The 18,651-nt window shown below is 47.5% G+C and overlaps 1 protein-coding gene across 2 annotated transcripts in view; it reads right to left on the bottom strand.

Moving 5' to 3' along the window:
• Positions 1–17,491, bottom strand: part of CA10 (carbonic anhydrase 10 (inactive)) — a 445,075-nt gene extending 427,584 nt beyond the window's left edge. Inside the window, exons 1-2 of one of the 2 annotated variants that reach the window (XM_084832322.1) lie at positions 17,109–17,491; positions 15,688–16,166 (exon numbers count right to left, since the gene is read on the bottom strand). In XM_084832322.1, the coding sequence (XP_084688448.1) occupies positions 15,688–15,748 (61 nt within the window). In that variant the 5' untranslated portion in view covers positions 15,749–16,166; positions 17,109–17,491. Of the gene's footprint in view, positions 1–15,687; positions 16,167–17,004 lie in introns of both variants that reach the window. The other variant, XM_084832323.1, reaches the window with a different exon arrangement.
• Positions 17,492–18,651: the final 1,160 nt, after the last annotated feature.

Raw genomic sequence — 18,651 nt, forward strand, 5'->3', positions numbered from 1 at the left:
GAGCTGCTTTGGGACTCTGTGGGCTCAGATACAACCCTGACATCATCCTCGCTCCCATGAGGCCCCCCTCTTGCTCCCCCTGGGGCCCTGGGCTTGTGGGGGTATTGTTGATCAAAGTATCTCAGCAGCAAAGGGGCATGCACATGTTCAGCTGGTTCCCAGGAGCATTCATCTGGGCCATACCCCTTCCAGTCCACCAAGTATCAGGAAAGGCACGAGTCCATGATGTCAGCGACTTCAAACTCCTCCTCCCCCACCTCACCAGCACCGGAGGTGGGGGGGTGCAGATGGAGTGATGGGGATCGCCAGAGACCAGTGGGGAAAGCAAGGAGCGATGAAACACAGGTTGCACCTTCATGGAGGGGAAAGAGCCAAGCAAAAAGCGACAGTGTTAATCTGGGCCATAATCTGGAAAGGACCCGTCTGGCAGGCTGCAAGCTTCTTAGCAGGGGAGCGAGAGGAGATATTGGGTGGACAGCCAAACCCAGTCTCCCAGCTGCAGGGCCAGGACGGGCTGGCAACGTCAGTCAGCAGTTTCTTTGTACGCTGCTTTCGCTTGTTCGATGGAGTCCCATAAAAGGTGGTGCACCGAGCGCAGCTCCTCTAAAACCTCATGGGCCGTGGTACCAAGGCAGGACCAAGCAAGGAGGAAAAAGCCTTGGGATGGTACCCAAAATTGGCAAAGAAAGGAGTTCGGTGGGTGGAGGTACGACATGCATTGTTGTAGGCAAATTCTGCCAGAGGCAGCAGGGAAAACCAGTTGTCTTGTTGGTAGTTTACATAAGAGCATAAGTATTGTTCTAGAGTGGCACTGATGTGTTCAGTCTGACCATCCGTCTGGAGGTGATGAACAGAGGAAAGCTTTAGCATCACACTGAGTAGCCCAAACAACTCACGCCAGAAATGAGCTGTGAATTGGGCCCTCCGATCCAAAATAAGTCCCTCCGACCATCCATGGAGCCGAAAAACGTGTCAAAAAGAATTCTGCCATTTCCCTGGCCGTGGGCAGCCTGGAGCATGGGATGAAGTGAGCTATCTTAGAAAATAAGTCCACTACCACCAGAATGGTGGTCTTACCTTGTGAGCAAGGTAAGTCAGTGATGAAGTTGAGGGAGAGCAGCTTCCAAGGACCTGAGAGTATAGGCAGGGGATGAAGTAAGCCCACGGATTTGCCCGAGGGGCCTTTCGCCCGCTGACAGGTCGTGCAGGAGGTGACATAGGTCTTGACATCTCGACACACTTGGGGCCACCAAAAATCCCACGTTACTCTGTGTAGGGTCTTGGCAAAGCCAAAATGCCCAGCGGTGGGGAAATCGTGGCACTGATGGAGGACTTTTTCGTGGAGGGGTCTGGAAGGCACATACACCCAGCTTGAATGGTAAAGCAGCCTGTCTTGCAAGGAGAAGGGGGTAGACTTGGGGGTGCCAGAGGCTAGTTCTAATTCCGCCACCTTCTCGCAGACAAAAGAATCCCGAGCTTGTTCAGTGCGAAGGAGCTCCTCCCAAGACTGAGGTGCCACTGCAGCCATCAGACTTTCGGGGGGGGGGGGGAATCAGAGCTGGCTAGAGGTCCAGCTTACGAGAGAGAGCATCCACCAGTTGATTCTCGGCGGCTCTCATGTGGCGGATCTTCAGGTTAAATCGGGGGGAAAATAAAGATCACCTAATCTGCTGCTGATTTAAGGCGCAGGCTGTTAGGAGTTGTTCCAGGTTATGATGGTCAGTTCTGACTTCGACTGGGTGCTGCGCCCCTTCCAGAAGATGATGCCACATCTCTAAGGCGGACTTAATAACTAACAGTTCCTTCTCCCAGACGGTATAATTCCACTCGGACATGTTTAATTTCCTGAAGTGATAGGCGCAAGGCTGCAACTCTCTGCCTGCCTGACCCGGCTCAAAGAGCACGGCCCCCACTGCATAGTCAGAGGTGTCTGTTTGCACTACAAAAGGCCTCCTCAGGTCAAGATGTAAATGGATTGGCTCAGAACTAAAAAGCCTTTTAAGCTCTTCGAGAGACTGTTGGGCAGACGCAGTCCAATGAAAAGGGGATTTTCTGCCTTTAAGGAAGTCTGTGAAAGGAGATGTCAGTTTTGCATAGCTGGGCAGGAACTTTCTGTAGAAATTGGCAAAGCCCAGGAAACGCTGTAAGTCCTTCTTTGTTGATAGAGCCTGCCATGAAAGGGCGGCTTGAACCTTTGCAGGATCCATCTTGATGCCATCTGCTGAAATAATGTAACCTAGATAGTCTAAAGATGTCAAGTCAAATACACATTTCTCCAGCTTGACAAAGAGACGGTGTTCTCAGAGGCGCTGTAAAAAAGCTGCGACATGAAGTCGGTGGGCGTGGGGGTCAGAAGAGAATATAAACAAATCATCCAGATAAACAATGAGAAAAGTGTCCAAATAGTCCCAGAAGATGGCATTCATAAAACGTGAAAATATGGGGGGAGCGCATGTGAGCCCAAATGGCATAACTAAGTATTCATACGCTCCATACCGGGTTCCGAAACAGGTCTTCCACTCATCCCCCTCCCGGACATGAATCAGATTGTAGGCGCCACGCAGGTCCAATTTGGTGAAAATCTTGCTCGCCCCAGGCTCTCAAGCATCTCAGGGATCCGGGGAGGAAGTATTTGTCAGGGATAGTAATGGCACTGAGGCTTCGATAGTCATGGACTGAACGGAGTTCCCCCGACTTTTTTTTTTTAAAACAAACATCGTAGGAGCACAGGCAGGGGAGGTGGAGGTGCGAATGAAACGGCGCCAGAGGTTTGTGTCCAAAAACTCCTGCAGAGCTCAAATTTCTGGCTCTGACATAGAATATAGCCAGCCTGCTGAGATGGTGGCTCCTGGGATCAGGTTAATGGCGCAATCAAAGGGGCGGTGGGAGCTGGTCGGCCTCCTTCTTGTCGAAAACATCTCGGAAAGCCGCATACTTCTCTGGGAGGATCACGGGAGCAGAAAGACTGCTTGGGGAAGACGAGGAAGGGGTGGAAAGAGTTAAGGTCTGGACTGGGGCCAACTCTACGTTTGGGAAACAATGCTGTAGGCAGTAGGGAGATGAGAATTTCACTTGATGAAGCTCCCAAGAAATCTGAGGATTGTGCTTAGAGAGCCAGGATACGCCCAGAACAATTGGATATTGGGGCACCTTGGCCAGGTGAAATTGAATCTGCTTGATGTGGCCCTGGGAACACAGAGTGACTGGAGTTGTAATCCGAGTGACTGCTCCCGAAGAGAGAGGGCACCCATCGATAGTGTCCACTTTCAAAGGGGTAGGAAGGAGAAAAGCAGGAATGCTGTGCTGCAGAGCAAACGTTTCATCCATGAAACTGATAGTAGCCCCAGAGTCCACCAGCACTAGGACATCTTCCCCAGCCCACTGGGAAGACTGGAGGTGCACAGGAAGCAGTAGATGAAATGGTGGGGGGGGTCTGAGGAAGGCGCCCCCAGGTGTGGGGTGGGCCCCCACACTGGAGTCCCCCAACAGGCTTGGGGGGGTGGCCTAGTCAGGCTTGGGGGCCAGGAGGTGGAGGAAGGGGTGGGGCTGTCGGTCGGGAATGGCAGAATCTGGCAAAGTGCCCCTGCTTTCCGCACCTGAAGCACCGATGCTCTGCGCAATGCCTCTCCAGTTCATCCGGCGATAGCATAGCTCAGGTGGCTCCCAGTTGCATCGGGGTCTCCTCCGCCCCTGCCGCAGGGGCGGAGGGGAGGGGGCAGCAGCCACGGGGGAATGGGAGGAGGGAAATCCTGGCAACTGGAGCTCCTCCTGGTTTGCCAGCACCCCTCCAGCCGACTGTCGATCTGCACACAGGATTGGATGAGCTGCGCCAGTGTTGGTGGGCGGGGTGCTCGCACCAGCTCATCCAAGATCTCATCATTCAAACCGTCTAAAAATTGGGCCACCAGAGTGGCATCATTCCATTGTATATCCTGCATCAGCAAGCAGAAAGCGGTCGCATAGCTGGAAACCAAGTCCTTGCTCTGCTTGAGGCGGTGAATATTCCAAGTCGCCGTCTCCGCGCAAAGGGGGGTCACCAAAAAATCGCACCGTATCATAGTCATGAAACCTTGATAGTCCACCAGCAGGGGGTCATTACCGAAGAGATGCGTTGAAGCCCATTTAGCTGCTACATCTGAAAGCAGGTTAATGATAAACCCCACATGAACCTGATCCGTCTGGAAATCCTCCGGCTGGAGGCACATATACAGTTCCGATTGGGTGCGGAAAATTCGAAAAAGTCCCTTCTCATCCGCAAACTTCTCTGGAAGTGCCACCAGTCACTTTTGCCGGGGGGGGGGCGGAGGGGGTTGAGCGGCAACTTGCAAGGCTTGTACAGCAGTCGTCAATTGGTTGACCTGATCACGATGAGCCTGGTTCTCCTGCGTCAAGTTGTTCAAAACCTGCTCCATGGCGCTATCCCAGAGACAGTGAAAAAGAAAACAATGAGGAGAGCAGCGAGAGAGAGAAAAAGAACGGAGATCAAGCTGTCAGGAATGCCCCTGTTGCCTACTGAATTCACCAGTTGCCCAAATCAACACTCAGACAAAAGGGCTGCTTTCCAAAGCTTTAATTCCATTTATCCTAATGAGGCATACAGATGCTAATTGCTTGAGACTCGGAGAAACTACAAAGGAACAGCCATCGAAGGGTTTCTAGGGGTTAGGACGTCAGTTCATCTCCGTTTGGGAAAAACATGGCAAATCTCTGAACTTAAGGGGTGGGAGGGGAAGATCTCCCCCTCTCCCGTGATGCTTCTGGGCGCAGCTGTTGACGTCGAACCAATTGGGTTGAGCGCCGAAGCTCAGCCCCTGCAATCTCTCGCTTGTGCCTGCATCTGCGCCTTGAGTCTAAAAGCTCAGGTTGTCCCTCCCTTTCCACGCCTGGTTCACTATCGCTCCCAGGGATGTGAGGGGGGGGCTCCCCCTCCAGCTGAGCCTCTGAAGTCTGAGAGAGTTCCTCCCCCACGAATTTTATCTCCTCCTCAGAATCAGAGCTGCTGTGGGACTCTATGGGCTCAGCTACAGCCTTGACAACTAGTTCTTTCTTTAGAGTTCTACACACAAATGCTGGCTAGAGATTCCTAAACTTAATGCCTGTTAACGACTGTTCATTGTTTAGCGGTAGGGGCTGTGGTTTAGGCATGGTGCCTAACCACTGGGTGCACTGAACCTGTGGTAGCTGTGGGTGCACTGAACCTCAATTGGGTGCACTGAACCTGTGGTAGCTGTGTGCAAAGGCACTAGGTATAGGAAAAGTCATTCACATATATTCAGAGTTGTCCTGCTCCTCAGCATCCTCAACTAGTAAACAATGTGCAACAAGGACAGTGAAGGCGTAATGAGACATCCTGCCCAGGCATCCTCAAGCCTCTATGTGAGATACCGTACACAGCCACATGAGATTTTCCAGAGGCAAGGCAAGGCAAGGCAAGGCAAGGCAACTTTAAAAAGGCAGCAAGCTTGAGCTCTTCCATAACAACTAAATCATTCCATGCAGCAATAGTGGTTGTCTCACTCCATGGTGAGTTGCCTACATGCAGCACTTCCACCACTCCTGGGCCCGTTTGGGGCGCTTTGCAACAACATGAAGAAAACTCTCGAAACTGCTGCACAGGAATACTTCATCTTATGAACCAAAATAACTTCCACATGGTGGCCCACTAACACGTGAAGCCAATGTGATGTAGTGGTTAGAGTGTCCAAGCATGACACATGAAGCTTCCTGGGTGACTCCCACGCCAGAGAAGAGTGTGTGCCTCAGCATGTTCTTGCAACACCTGGGATTGAGCACTGGCTCCACCTCCCTCCGCAGCTCTTCAAAATAACTCATTCTGACACTGACATCTCCTAGACTAGAGGGTAGCGTTACTCTTTTCCTGTTTGTAATGAATTATGAATTGTTTATTTCGATATAAAGGCGTTTATTAGGAAATGAAAATGAAGTGAAATTCTTCTGAATGGTCTTTTATAGAGAGATGGTATGGGTAACCATGTCCAGTTGATCTATTTATACTCTTTGTTGTTTTCATGCTTTGCGGTGAATTGCTGTGAGTGTCGTGCATACAGAAAAGCAATATACAAATAGACCAGCCTTTCCACAAACTGGTCTGCCAAATGGACTAGATGTTTGCTGACGAAGACAGGAATTGCAATCTAACACATCTGGAGGCCACTAAGTCAGACAAGGCTGAAATAATTGACTGACCTTGGGCCAGTCACTATCTCTCAGCCTAACCTGCCTTTCCCCAAACCTGGTGTCCTCCAGATGTTTTGTACTAGAACTCCGATCAGCCCCAGCCAGCATGGCCAGTGCTCGGAGTGATGGGGTTTTTAGCCCAAAACATCTGGAAGGCACCAACTTGGGGAAGGCTGACCTAGCCTATCTCATAGGAGGATAAAACGGGCCTACTATATACACCACCTTGAGCTCCATGGAGAAAAAAAGGGATATAATATAATAAGTACATAAACATCTGCACCAGCTGCATCTTTGATGGTGTAGCCAAGTTGATATGCTGCTGCCATGAGCTAGCCCAGAGTCTAGCCTTCCTCCTAGCAACTTAAGCCAGTAGCATAGAAAAGTCTGCCTCGGCTATCTTAGAGTACAATCCTATTCCCACTTACCTGGCAGTAAGCCCCCTTGAACTCAGTTAGACTTACTTCTAAGTAGACATGAATAGGACTGCACTCTTAGACTTCAACAGCCCATGCTTATGTTGTTCCTGACTGAATTGCTTCCTAACACCAGTGTGTTATATTTCACGGCAAAAGAAGCTGCAAAATCCTTGAGTGGAATCAGCAAATCTGTTGTATTATGGAAATGTGATATCAACTTGTCCAGTGTCACTTAGCCATTTCTGGGCTCTGTCCATTTAAAGAGAAGGACTGGGAAAGGAGACTTAGTGGACTAATCACAACAGATCATTCATCTCTGCATCCCCTGTTTTAATCTTGCCATGACCAATGTGATTGGGGGAAAAAAATCATGGTGTGCACAGGACCACAAGAGCTCCTATGCTGGTGTTCAAATATAGCTAAAAACCAACTGAGGTCATTCTCACACCTTTATCCATGTTCTTCACTAAATGGAAACTGGCAACTTCTGACCACTCTGGTTTTGACATTGGGAAAGCCCTAGAATGAAGCATATTGGCACTGAAGCAGACTATGAAGCTCCATTCAGATCAACATACAATTGTTGTTGTTTATTCGGTCAGTCGCTTCCGACTCTTCGTGACTTCATGGACCAGCCCACACCAGAGCTTCCTGTCGGCTGTCACCACCCCCAGCTCCTCCAAGGTCGCGTCAACATACAATTTCAACTCCTCAAAATGCACTCTATGAATAAGATACAAAATGGACACAGACAATATAATTAGACATCAATTGGCTGCTGTAACTCCTACTGCCTGAACCAGGGCTCTCCCCTTTTAACAATAACTTTATATTTCAACTATAAGTATCACAGTTTTGCATGCCCAAGAAACAGAACCATGATCAGGACTATGTAAATGCAAGCTGGCTTGGCTCTCTATGGGGCAATGTAAATGGGACACCACTGAATGGGGTGGTGCTTGCAAGAAGACTGGAGCTGTCCATCCTCCCACTGCTTCCATCAAATCTGATTGGCATTTACCTAATACCAACATCATTATCATAGCTGTAAATATAACTTTATTGGCTAAGGAATCACAGAGGCTATTAAGGCCATTCCTGATAAAAACTATTAGCATGTAACACACACCTCAAGTCCTAACAAAGCACAGCTTTGATTACCAAGCAAAAGTACCAAGCTAAAGCAGGGACTTTAGCTTTGTATGATCTTGCTGATCCCTACAAACAGAAGGATACACAGCAGATTTATTCTTCTTCTCCCGATAAGCACTTAAAACTCTGGGGCCAACCAAGCCATGAATCCATGGCCCAATTCAGAGCCTGCCAAGAACAAATATGAAATCTCAAACCTCCTCCCCGTCCACACAGTAGTATTTCATGGAACAATCCTCATCAGTCTATCAAAGCCTTAGAAACAGCCATACAATCTTAGCCCCATGTTCAGGCAATGAACATGGCTCAGGCCATTTTGTATGGCAAGCATGTGCTCCATCTACCACTAACCTGGCAAACTGTTGGCAAAGAGGGCCTGGGGCCTGACAGCAAGTGAACTTGCACAGAGCAAAGCCAGCAAAGTCCAGGAATAAAAAGAGAGGAAAGCCTTAACATATAAAGAAAAGGAGCTAGAAGTCGATGCAAAAAGCACCCAGGAGATTATGTGGGAGCTTTTTATTTTATTATTTATTATTGCATTTATATCCCGCCTTTTTTCCTCTTGCAAGGCACCCAAGGCAGCTTACGTTATCCTCCTCCTCTCCATTTTATCCTCACAACAACAACCCTGTGAGGTTGGTTGGGCTGAGAGTCTGTGACTGGCCCCAAGTCACCCAGTGAGCTTCCATGGCCGAGTGGGGACTAGAACCCAGATCTCCCAGCTCCCAGTCCAACACTCTTGCCGCTACACCACACCAGCTTCATGTTACTTCAAGGATCAAACGCGCTACTACAGTCCACATATGCAATAGGTTTCAGTTTGCACTGGTCTCTCATTTGTCCACATCAAGGGTGCAGAACCCCTGGCTTCTGTGGACTCCATTTGTTCTGAGCTGTGCTATGGCATTTGTTCTGTGCTAGGGTGAAACTAAGAATAAAATTAAGAATAAAATATTTTCACTATTTTATTAAAAATGCATGTATTATTAGTTGAGTAAGGGCACTCTGCCACCAAGCAGTCAACATCCTGTTATCTGGCTCTGGTGAGCTGTGTTCTTAAAATAATTATGTCTTTAAGGTCTGAAGTTGTAATTTAATTAAGAGTATGATAGCAAGACAAAACTCAAAAAATAGTTACAAGCGACAGATTCTAATCTGACCATCTGCTGAGACACCAGCTGAGATAGCCTTTTGCCTTAGGTTTAGCTGTCTGATAAAAATAATTACAATACAGTTTGTGCAATATAATTAAGCTATCTTTCTGCGACATATTCCCAAGAGCTAAAAATATGGAGATTTCTGCAATTAAAGGACTTGTTCTACAGATGCTGTCCAGATACTGATCTACCTGGATGGCCAGGAATCATGGGGCTTTCCAGCTCTGATAAACTCCCAAGCATACAGATGGGAATTAGGATTTAGTTGAACCTAGGTGATGAACCCATGTTAGGCTGCAATCCTATACACACTTAGGGTTGTATCCAATGTTGGTCTAACTCAAGTCCCATTCATTTCAATGGAACTACTTTAAGTAGGACTAACACTGGCTACAACCCTTACCTAGGAATAACCCTCAGTGAACTCAGTGGGACATACTTCTGCACAGACATACCTAGGATTTAACTGTAAGATACTTAGAACTCCAAACTGCAGTGAGAGCCTTTAACATGTCTAGTTTTTAGCAGACACCCCCTCCCCCATCCCACCGAAACGTATTCCATGGAAGCAAGTCCCATGAACTCAATTTAAGAGACTTGCTTCTAAGAAAGGGGTTTAGAACTGAAGTACTAGGCACTTACAAAAATGTGATCATTATCAAGCACACATTGTTGCTCTGCACCAAAAATTAAGTGAAATGAAGGTAGCAAAACTAAACTTATCAATAGTGTTTTTGTACTTATTACATGTGTTTCCGTACTTCCATGATTATAGATACTTTCTTGGTTGCCACCAGAAATTCCTCCTTCCTCATCAAAGGATGGTTAAGAACATGTGAAATGAGGATTTCTCAATGTGTGGAAAAAGAGAAGCCACACACGTGTGGCTTGTACTATTTTCAGACATTCCTGGCTGCCACTGCAAATCCCCACACCCCAATGCAAAGCTGGTTCTGCATTGCATCACATCTGAATCTGCGCTAGAATGTTGGCGTCTGATATGAGGCAGGCGATGTCCCAGTTTTCAAGAGAGATGGTTTAAAATGTCCTGATCAGGGTATGTTGCACTATCCGCATACCCAATTTCACCTGAGGAATTACCTCCATAATTCGGATACTCCTATTAAGGGCAGTAACTACAACTTCAATTCTCTATACGCTTACACAAGACTAAGCCCCACTGAACTCAATGGGGCTTATTTCTGAGTAGGCATCCACAGCATCGATCTATATGTCAATACTGCACAAGTACATACATAGTGACACCAATTGACCTCCTACAGTGACATGTGAAACTGATAGCAGCTTCAGATATTATAGGAGTCCCCCACGCATTTTGTGACTTTACTGTAATGGCCAAAGAGGAATTTACAACAGGAGGGTGCTGTGGTTTCAAATGCACATGCAGGTCCAGTTCAGATAGATGTAAAAATAAATCACAGTTTAGAGCTATGTGAACATACTTGACTTATCCTCTGGTTTGCATGCTCTCCCCGCCCTTCTCCGGCATGACCAGGAGGAGATTAGAAGCATTCACTTCTGGTTTAAACTAACCATGATTTGTCATTACTCCTGCCAGGGATGAACTGTGGTTAATTTAAATTGCACTTTATTGAAACAAGCCATGCTCAAACTGTGGCTTTTTATCTTTCACTCTATTGTCTATCACCTTGAATTCTTCCCTGGCAGAAAGGTGATTACTGAAAGTTATAATTCAATCAAGAAGCGGTTAATTTCTGAAACAGTGGTGCCAAGCCTCTAGTAGAAGCCATGGTTTCTAAATCTCAGATGTGGGTGACATCATTGTGGTTACATGGTGGTTAGAAAGTAGTCTGTGCATGGCCAGAAGCATCTTGTTTATTCACAACAGGCCTGGAGTAAGAGCTCTAGTGAGGGCTGGTCTTCACTAAGCTTTGGCAATAAAAAGGCCTTTGGCATCAAACAGAAGTATTCTTGGTCTGTACAGACACAAAATGTCAGAAAATGTGAACAGGCTTAAATAACACATAGCCACTGGAGCACAATAACCTGGATGCATTTCATTCTTGTGTATCCAGAATACTAACAAATGCTGTTTATAACCCAGAAGAAGTTAACTGTGCTTACATCACATCAAAATCTATGGAATTCAAGGGCATTGTTAATGAGCCTTAAGACCCACTGATTTTCATAGGACTTAATCACACTTTACTTTGGATTGCACATACTACATCACACCTAACTGTAATACCAACCATGTGGCAAGCTTAATGTACAGGCACCAAGGAACTGTTGTACAGTGATATAATGGTCCAAAACAAAAATGTCTTACAAGAATGACTGCATTTTGGGTATATATATTCATACTGCCTATTACCAATGTTTAAGAAGAGATTGCTAATGTTTTCTATTGCGCCTGGCCACCTCATTTCTAACATTATGAAAACATTACTCAAGGCTTGTGCAAAATAAATGACTGTGCAAAGAAACTGTCAGCCATTATGTGATCAGGAATATCCCACCTACAGCTGCGAATGTTGCTAATTAATCTGCCATGGCATTACATGGAAAAAAGATTTGGGCCAGAGAAGTGCCTAGCATAATCCATATGCCTTTACATAGTGTCACGATTAACTAAAGGTCTTGGGGAGCTTCAGCCAGATGGGATCTTACTTTAACATCCTCATTTTGACACTGTTTCCTTGGCACAATGCTCAATTAATGATGCCATACTATAGCATTACAGGGCTTGAGACTACGACATCATCAGACTTCACAGGAGATCCAGTTTTCCAAAGCACTCAAAATACACAGTTCTCCCCCAGAAGACATTATTATCGCCTCAGTTTCACATTAATTTGTTTTATTAATGTCTAAAATGAAGTCTGATCATCACTCAGTTCTCTTAAATCAATATGTACAAAATTGACAAAATTGTTACTTTATTAGCAGAAACAGAAAACATCCTGTCTCCAAAGACCTGAAAAGCATAAATTATTTTGTAAGATAAAGTAAATGTTGACAAGCTTCCAATATAATCGAGGGATAAGAAATCCCACAGCATATTTGCTTTTCCATATCAAAAACCAATTATCTCCAGTATAACCAAGCCAAGATTTCAGTAACTAAAACCCTGACTTTAAATGAATTACCTGTGTGAATCAATGAGGTATGTTAAGTAGCCAGGGATTGGCAAAATGACAATGCAATTACTCAGTGCCCCCATATGGAGCACCCTTAACATGCCTTCAGAGTTTAAGTGGTCTCCCACAACTCTTCGGGTACCATTCATTTCCACTGCAGGGCCCCAGTTTGTTCTATTCAAACCTAAGAGAGGCAGAAAGAGTGCAATAGAAATCTGGAAATAGCATATTATCTAACCCTAATTTCAAGTATGGAATGAAAAAGAATATTTACCAAGGTAAGAGGCTCTTTGCCGTAAAAGCTACAGTTAAATGATTATAATGTTGTATACGAGGTTCTCAAAATATATTCTTACTTTCTTAAAACATTTATGTTATGGATATTAACGTCATGCAAGAAGTCATGGTCAAAAAACCCAGACAGCTATATCCAGCTGATAGGTACAATGTCATTTCAACTGGACCTTCTCCTTACTTATTAACATGACTACACACCTACTGAGACAAAGGGCACCAATCCTTCCACTTAACTTTGAATCAGAGCCAGAAGAAACCAGTCAGAGCACAATCATTAGTCTCCAGCTTGCTCACATGCCATGGGAGGGGGGGAACCCACCCACACGCACAGTGTTAATTTCAATTAATTTCATTGTTTCAGTGGATTTATGCATATTTTGCCTCATTTTTAGTCATTGCTAAGGAAGATATTATTTATCACTTAAAAAATCATTTCCTCCCAATTACCCATGTTGAATGTACACTTTATAATTATAAAAAATGGATTCAGAAATCAACTTCATTAAGTTGTCAACTGTGAAAAATTCATAGGAGGCTTCATTATATGTTCTAACACTTCATTCATTAACCAGTCATGCCAGAAAAAGCTCCTAAAAAGACTAATCTTATATATGCTACAGACACCAATATAAAAAGAAAAGGAAGAAGAAACAGGACATTCTGAAATATTGGCCCAGCACCATCTATTAGCAAAAAGAATTAACAGTGGAATCCTACGCCAGGTTGTAATGATGGCCTGCAATCCTTACTCACCTGGAAGTAAGTGCCACTGAACTCATTGAGACTTACTTCTGAGAATGCATGGCAAGGATTGCTCAGGGGAAGCAAACACTCCTGAAAAATAAGGAACAGGGGGTTAAATGCAGGCAGCAAACACCCTGCATCTGGCTGGAACAAAGTACTTGGATATTTTAAAATACTCAGCCAAGAGAGACGGTGACTCTTATTTATTCAAGAAGAGAGATGGCTATCAAAGAACGATTTCACACCCTGGAAAAAGTGACAAATTGATAGAGAGCCCCCACTACACAATCCTTCTTCTCCCAAAATATTGCTTTGCTCTTTGATTTACTGAAAGGAACTAGAATTGTTATGGTTTATATTTTCCCTCCATTGCCACTTTCACCATTTTAGGTTTTGTTGTTTCCAACCAGGGCTATCCAGTACCTTTCTGAAGGCAACTCCCCATTTTAAAAGAGCAAGGAGAAGGTTAGACAGTTGCGCTCCTTGCCAACCCCCGGCCACCCCCGGGACCAAAACCTTCAGGACAAGATTACGCAGGCTCTGATGTAACATCCTGAAGCCCTCCAGATGGAGCTCATGGGCACAGGTGGTGTCAATCACAAGCAGCGCAGGAGATGGCAGCCTTGCCAGACACACGTCGTCTGCTTAGGAGAATTGGGGGGGGGGGCTCCCAATGAGCATGGAGCTCTTTGCACTCTTCATTGGGAATATGTGCAAATCCGGGCTGCCTCAGCGCAGCACTAATTGTGATAGTGTCTGGGGGGGGGGGAGCATGTAAGCAAAATAAGCGTGACTGTGTGCTGGATGGCTGGAGAGGAAGCTTCACCCCCCTTCTTTGAAGCAGTTCTTGCCCCAGCCTATGGGGGTGGGATTGCTCTGTGCCCCCTTCTCCCTGCAGCAGCAGCACTTATAGTAACAGAAATTGAATATGGTGGAGAGGGCTTTCCCTAAGCACACAGTGGGCTCTTTCCCTCTCTCACTGCTGCCAGGGAAGCAGTGTGGGAATGGCTCAGATTTTTGAAAGAGAACAAAGAAAAGGGGGACCCATCTGCACCTCCCTAAAAGAGGCTGGATGATCATGACAGCAGACATGTCACTGCTGCCGAGGTGGTGAGCCACGGCTCTGGAATGTAACAGCCAGAAAGCATTTTCATCCTGAGGCAGTTATGAGGCTGCTGTTTGTGTGTGAGAGAGAAAGAGAGAAAAGCTCCTGCTGGACTGATCCTCTCCCCCCCCCCCCCCCAGACAAGAGTTGAACTGAGAATTTTGAGGCTCTTGTACAAGATTCCGAAGTGATAATCTGGCAACACTGCAGGGTCAGTCACTGAGGCAACCGATTAGTGGAAGGTATAGCCTCGGATAACACCACCCTGGGGAGGAGGACGGCTGGCAGGGACAGGGCACGGCAGGCATCGCTGCTCCAGTGAGGAAAACATCAAATTGATGGGAAGTCGAAAGGTTTCAGATCACCAAGTTAGGTTCTCTCCAAAATGGGCGATTGCAACTAAATGCTGGTGCTGCTGCCGATGCAGCAAGAAGCAGAGAGCCGGTTCAAGCCGACAACCACAAGATGGACATGGGGTGGGGGGCATACCTTTGTTTTTGCCAGCTTGGCACTGAGGGGTCTTTCCCCTTTGAGCCAAGGGCTAGTGCTCCTTCACCTCTCTCCTGCTAGCCTCCTGCTTAAAAGCTGGAGAGCAGAATCATTGGTCTGTAAGGAAGGGAAGTAGCAGCCAGGATTGTAGGGGGCTGGGAGAGGGCGAGAGGTAATTGAAAGTGCCCCAAACTCCAAAGCTAGCAGCCACATCCCCTTCCCGTTACTCTCTGGCTGCAGCATAATTATTCCAGCATGAATGACGTTGACAAATTAACGAAGCAGCCAAGGTTTTTGAAGTAGAAGAGTGCGTTTTCCCGGAGAATAAATTGCTGTAATCCCCAATGCCAGACGCCAGGCCATGCCTAGTCATTAATTGGACAGGATCTTTCTGACAACTGATATCACCTGCCTTCCGCAAAACAAGGAGGGGGAAGTGTTGGAAGCCAAAGAGCACCACGTCAGGGTTCCCAGCCAAAGCAGGCTAAGCATCTGGATTTGATACCCCTGGAGTGAACATTTGAGATGGGACACACACACACACACACACACACACACACAGATGCAGCATCTCCAATTTGAAGCCATTGCTTCTGGGAGCACTGAGATGTCCTAGAAAACAGAACTGGCCTCCCAGAGCAAGAAGTTGAACAACTTTCAAAGCCACAGCGTATTCAAGATTAATAAAACGGAGCAGTTAATTTATTACAACCAGGGCACACTCCCAATGAGATAGAAAATACATCAGGGGCGGAAAAAACACACACCACTGCATTTCATTCTTGTAACCAGTACAGGGAGACAATTGCTCAGTTTTCCCAAATAAAGAGAAAGGGCAAACGCCCCTGGGGGCTGCTTAACAAATTCACACACTTTTTAAAGTAAGGCCATGTTTTAAAAGGTATCCTGCTTGCACTTATGGATAAACAGGGGATGGGAAAGAGGAAAACAAGTGACAGTAGGGAGTAAGTTTCACCTTCCGTTTGTTATGTTTTGCTGCGTACCTGAAATGCAGACGATGAAATTGGCTTGCAGAAGAAAAAGCACCTCCCAAACAATTTCCATCCTCCGATTCTCATGCCAAGTGCATCCCTTGGCAAAAAACAACAACGAAGATCAATATCGCAGTTTGAATGATCCCAGAAAATCTCCTTTGGGACTTGCAGCCTGTATTCCCCAGATGTGCTGACACATGTCCGAGCTCTCTCTTCACACAGCTCAAACGAGATCCCTTCTCTTCCTTCGCCCTCCAGCAAAGACCAAGGAGCCAACCACCAGCACCAGCTTCTTCCTCCAGGAGAGCGAGAAAAATCCACCAGATCTCCCAACAAGACATAGACAAAAAACACCAACCGATTCCGGCTCCGGAAAGTCTCAGATTCCAGGGGACCTGAACAGCAAGTTGTCCCCAAACTCTGCACGCCTCACAGGGGCACCACTGCCACGGCGATCACCATCTCCGTGTTTCCTTCTCTCCTGCTTGCTACAAAATGATTAGAGAGAGATTAATACACATTGCAAAGGATTTAAGCTTCTTCCCTTTTTTTGCACACTGTTGCACCTACATCTACAGACTACAGAGGAGGGGGGGGGGAGAGAGAGAGCGAGAGAGAGAGAGGACAAAATACCAAACCCGGGTCTCTTTGCCAAAAAAACAACTCAGGCTCCCGTTAATTCCCCAGCAAAGGAAAGGAGGTTTTCCGCAATGCAACTGTAGGGGTCGTTCTTCCCTCGCCTACAGATTTTCCTCCCCCCCCCCCCTTTCCTTTCTTTCCAAGCTATTGGGGAGAATTCATGGTGGGAGCAAGTAAAATAAAATAAAACAAATAAATAAATAAATAAATAAATACACAAGCCAAGCCTGTCCAGGCTCGTCCTAACATATCTTCCTAGTCCTCGTGTGCCACTTTAACCACTTTATTGGGATTAATAAAATCTGCAAGACGCCCAAAACATTGGGGGGGGGGGGAGTATATACACAGACTCCCCGCCTCTTTAACGACCCGAAGTGCGCCGATTGCTCCCCCCACCCCACCCCTTTTACGGAAGCGAACCTGACGGCCAATTCCTGATGCCAAGAAAGGACGCAACGCCGCCCCCCTCCAAAACTGGCATGCAAAAAAATGATAATAAGATAGCGAGGAGACGGCGAAGAGTTGACCAAAGTAGTTCGCGAGCCGCTCCGCCTCTTGCTCCAGCGAATCCCCCTGCAAAGCCACGCACGTCTACTCATAAGTAAGTTCTACTTAAGTTCAACGAGACCTACTCCCCGGTAAGCGCGCACAGACAAAGGCTGTGAGGGCAATCCTGTAGGCACTTACCCGGGAGCCAGTCCCATTGTACTCAATGGGGCTTACTTCTGAGTAGACGTGCGTCGGCTGGCGCTGCTAAGGTCTCATTCGACGCCTCTGGACAGCCTACTTACCCCTCCCCAAAGCTCCGGATTCTGCTTCAGCTCCTCGGGGGAGAGGGGCGGCTCTGCGCGCGTGCGCGCCTCTCTCCGTGTGCCCGCAGCCCCCAAAAGAGCGCGAGGTCAAGCCGCGGCTCCGGGCGGCCTCAGAACTGTGTCCAAAGCAGGCTTTGCCGGAATGGGCGGCGGCGGCCTTTCCCCCGGCAGACTTCAGGGAACAACGCGCTTCGGGGTCCAGGACGCCCGAGCCCGCCTTGCCACGCTCCGCCAGCTCAACGCGCAGCGGCGGCGGCGGCGGCACAGCCGGGCTGCGGCGCGCGCAGGGGCGCGAGCCGGCGTTCCGCTACGGGAGGCGGCGCGTGCCGCCTAAAGCCCCGCAGCGGTGGCGGCAAGCGGGCGGGCCCGGAGCGGCAGCCCGAGCTGGAATCCTTGCGCTGGATTCGGGAGTTGGCGGGGACAGCGAAACTAAGGCGAGGTCGAGGGGAATGGCAGGGCACGCCTCGGCACGCCTCGGCATGCCTGCTCAGAAGTAAGCCCCGTTTAGTTCAGTGGTTCCTACTCGCAGGCAAGGGGTGTATAGGGCTGCGGCGTAAGCCTCTCGTTGAAAATGAAGCAAGCTGCTCCTTTTCCTTGCGCAGCGCAAACCTTATCTCGGTTTTATTTCAGTGCAATATAGCATGGGTGTATGAGATAGAGAGAGAGAGATTGCGTGTGTGTGTGTGTGTGTACATATCTACATATATGTGTGAGCGCATATATATATATATATATTGCATACACACACACACACACACACACACAGATAGATAGATAGATAGATAGATAGATGCAATATCAAAAAGTAAAAGTTGCCCCAGATTTGTGAGCGACCAGGAAAACAGAGGCGGGAGGAGCCGGCCAGACAGCGTAATTCCAGACGTGTCTACTCGGAAGCAAGCCCGGCTTAGTTCACCGGCGCTTGCTTCCGAGGAGACGCGTATAGGATTTCACTATAAGCAGGGCTTCTCAGGCTTCTGATGCGCTGCAGGGTACTGCAGGGCGAAGGGCTTTTCCGAGTGACAGCAATTCCCTCGCCCCCAGCGCAGGGTGGGTAACCGGAAGTGGGGAGGCGTGTCGATGGATTAGATACCTTGCAAAGTGGGGGGGGGGATGTGGGGAAGTGCGGCGTGCAGCGACAGCCTGCTCGCGCTGGGAGCGGATGCTCAAGGGAGAAAGGGGTGGCGGTGATGGGAGAATAGAACGCCCAGTTGAAATAAGTTATGCGCAGATACACTTGCAGCACAATCCTATGCATGTTTACTTGGAAGTCAGCCCCACTCTCTTCAACGGGACGTACCCGAAGTACATTGGACAGTGTCCTCAGAAATGCCCCTTGAGAATGTGCACGTATAAAAATCCCACCTGGGTCAAGATGGGGTTTTGTGTATGTGTGTGGTGTTTTAAGTGGACTCATTCCACCCACAGGGGAAGTGTGCCATACAGAGCCAGGAAACGGCAACTGTTCCAAGCAAGACTCGTCCCTCCATCCAAGCAAACGGAATTAGTCTGTTACATCAGG

Source organism: Heloderma suspectum, chromosome 2 (assembly GCF_057233095.1).
Source record: "Heloderma suspectum isolate Gila_16-S chromosome 2, 16-S_ref, whole genome shotgun sequence".
Taxonomy (NCBI): domain Eukaryota; kingdom Metazoa; phylum Chordata; class Lepidosauria; order Squamata; family Helodermatidae; genus Heloderma; species Heloderma suspectum.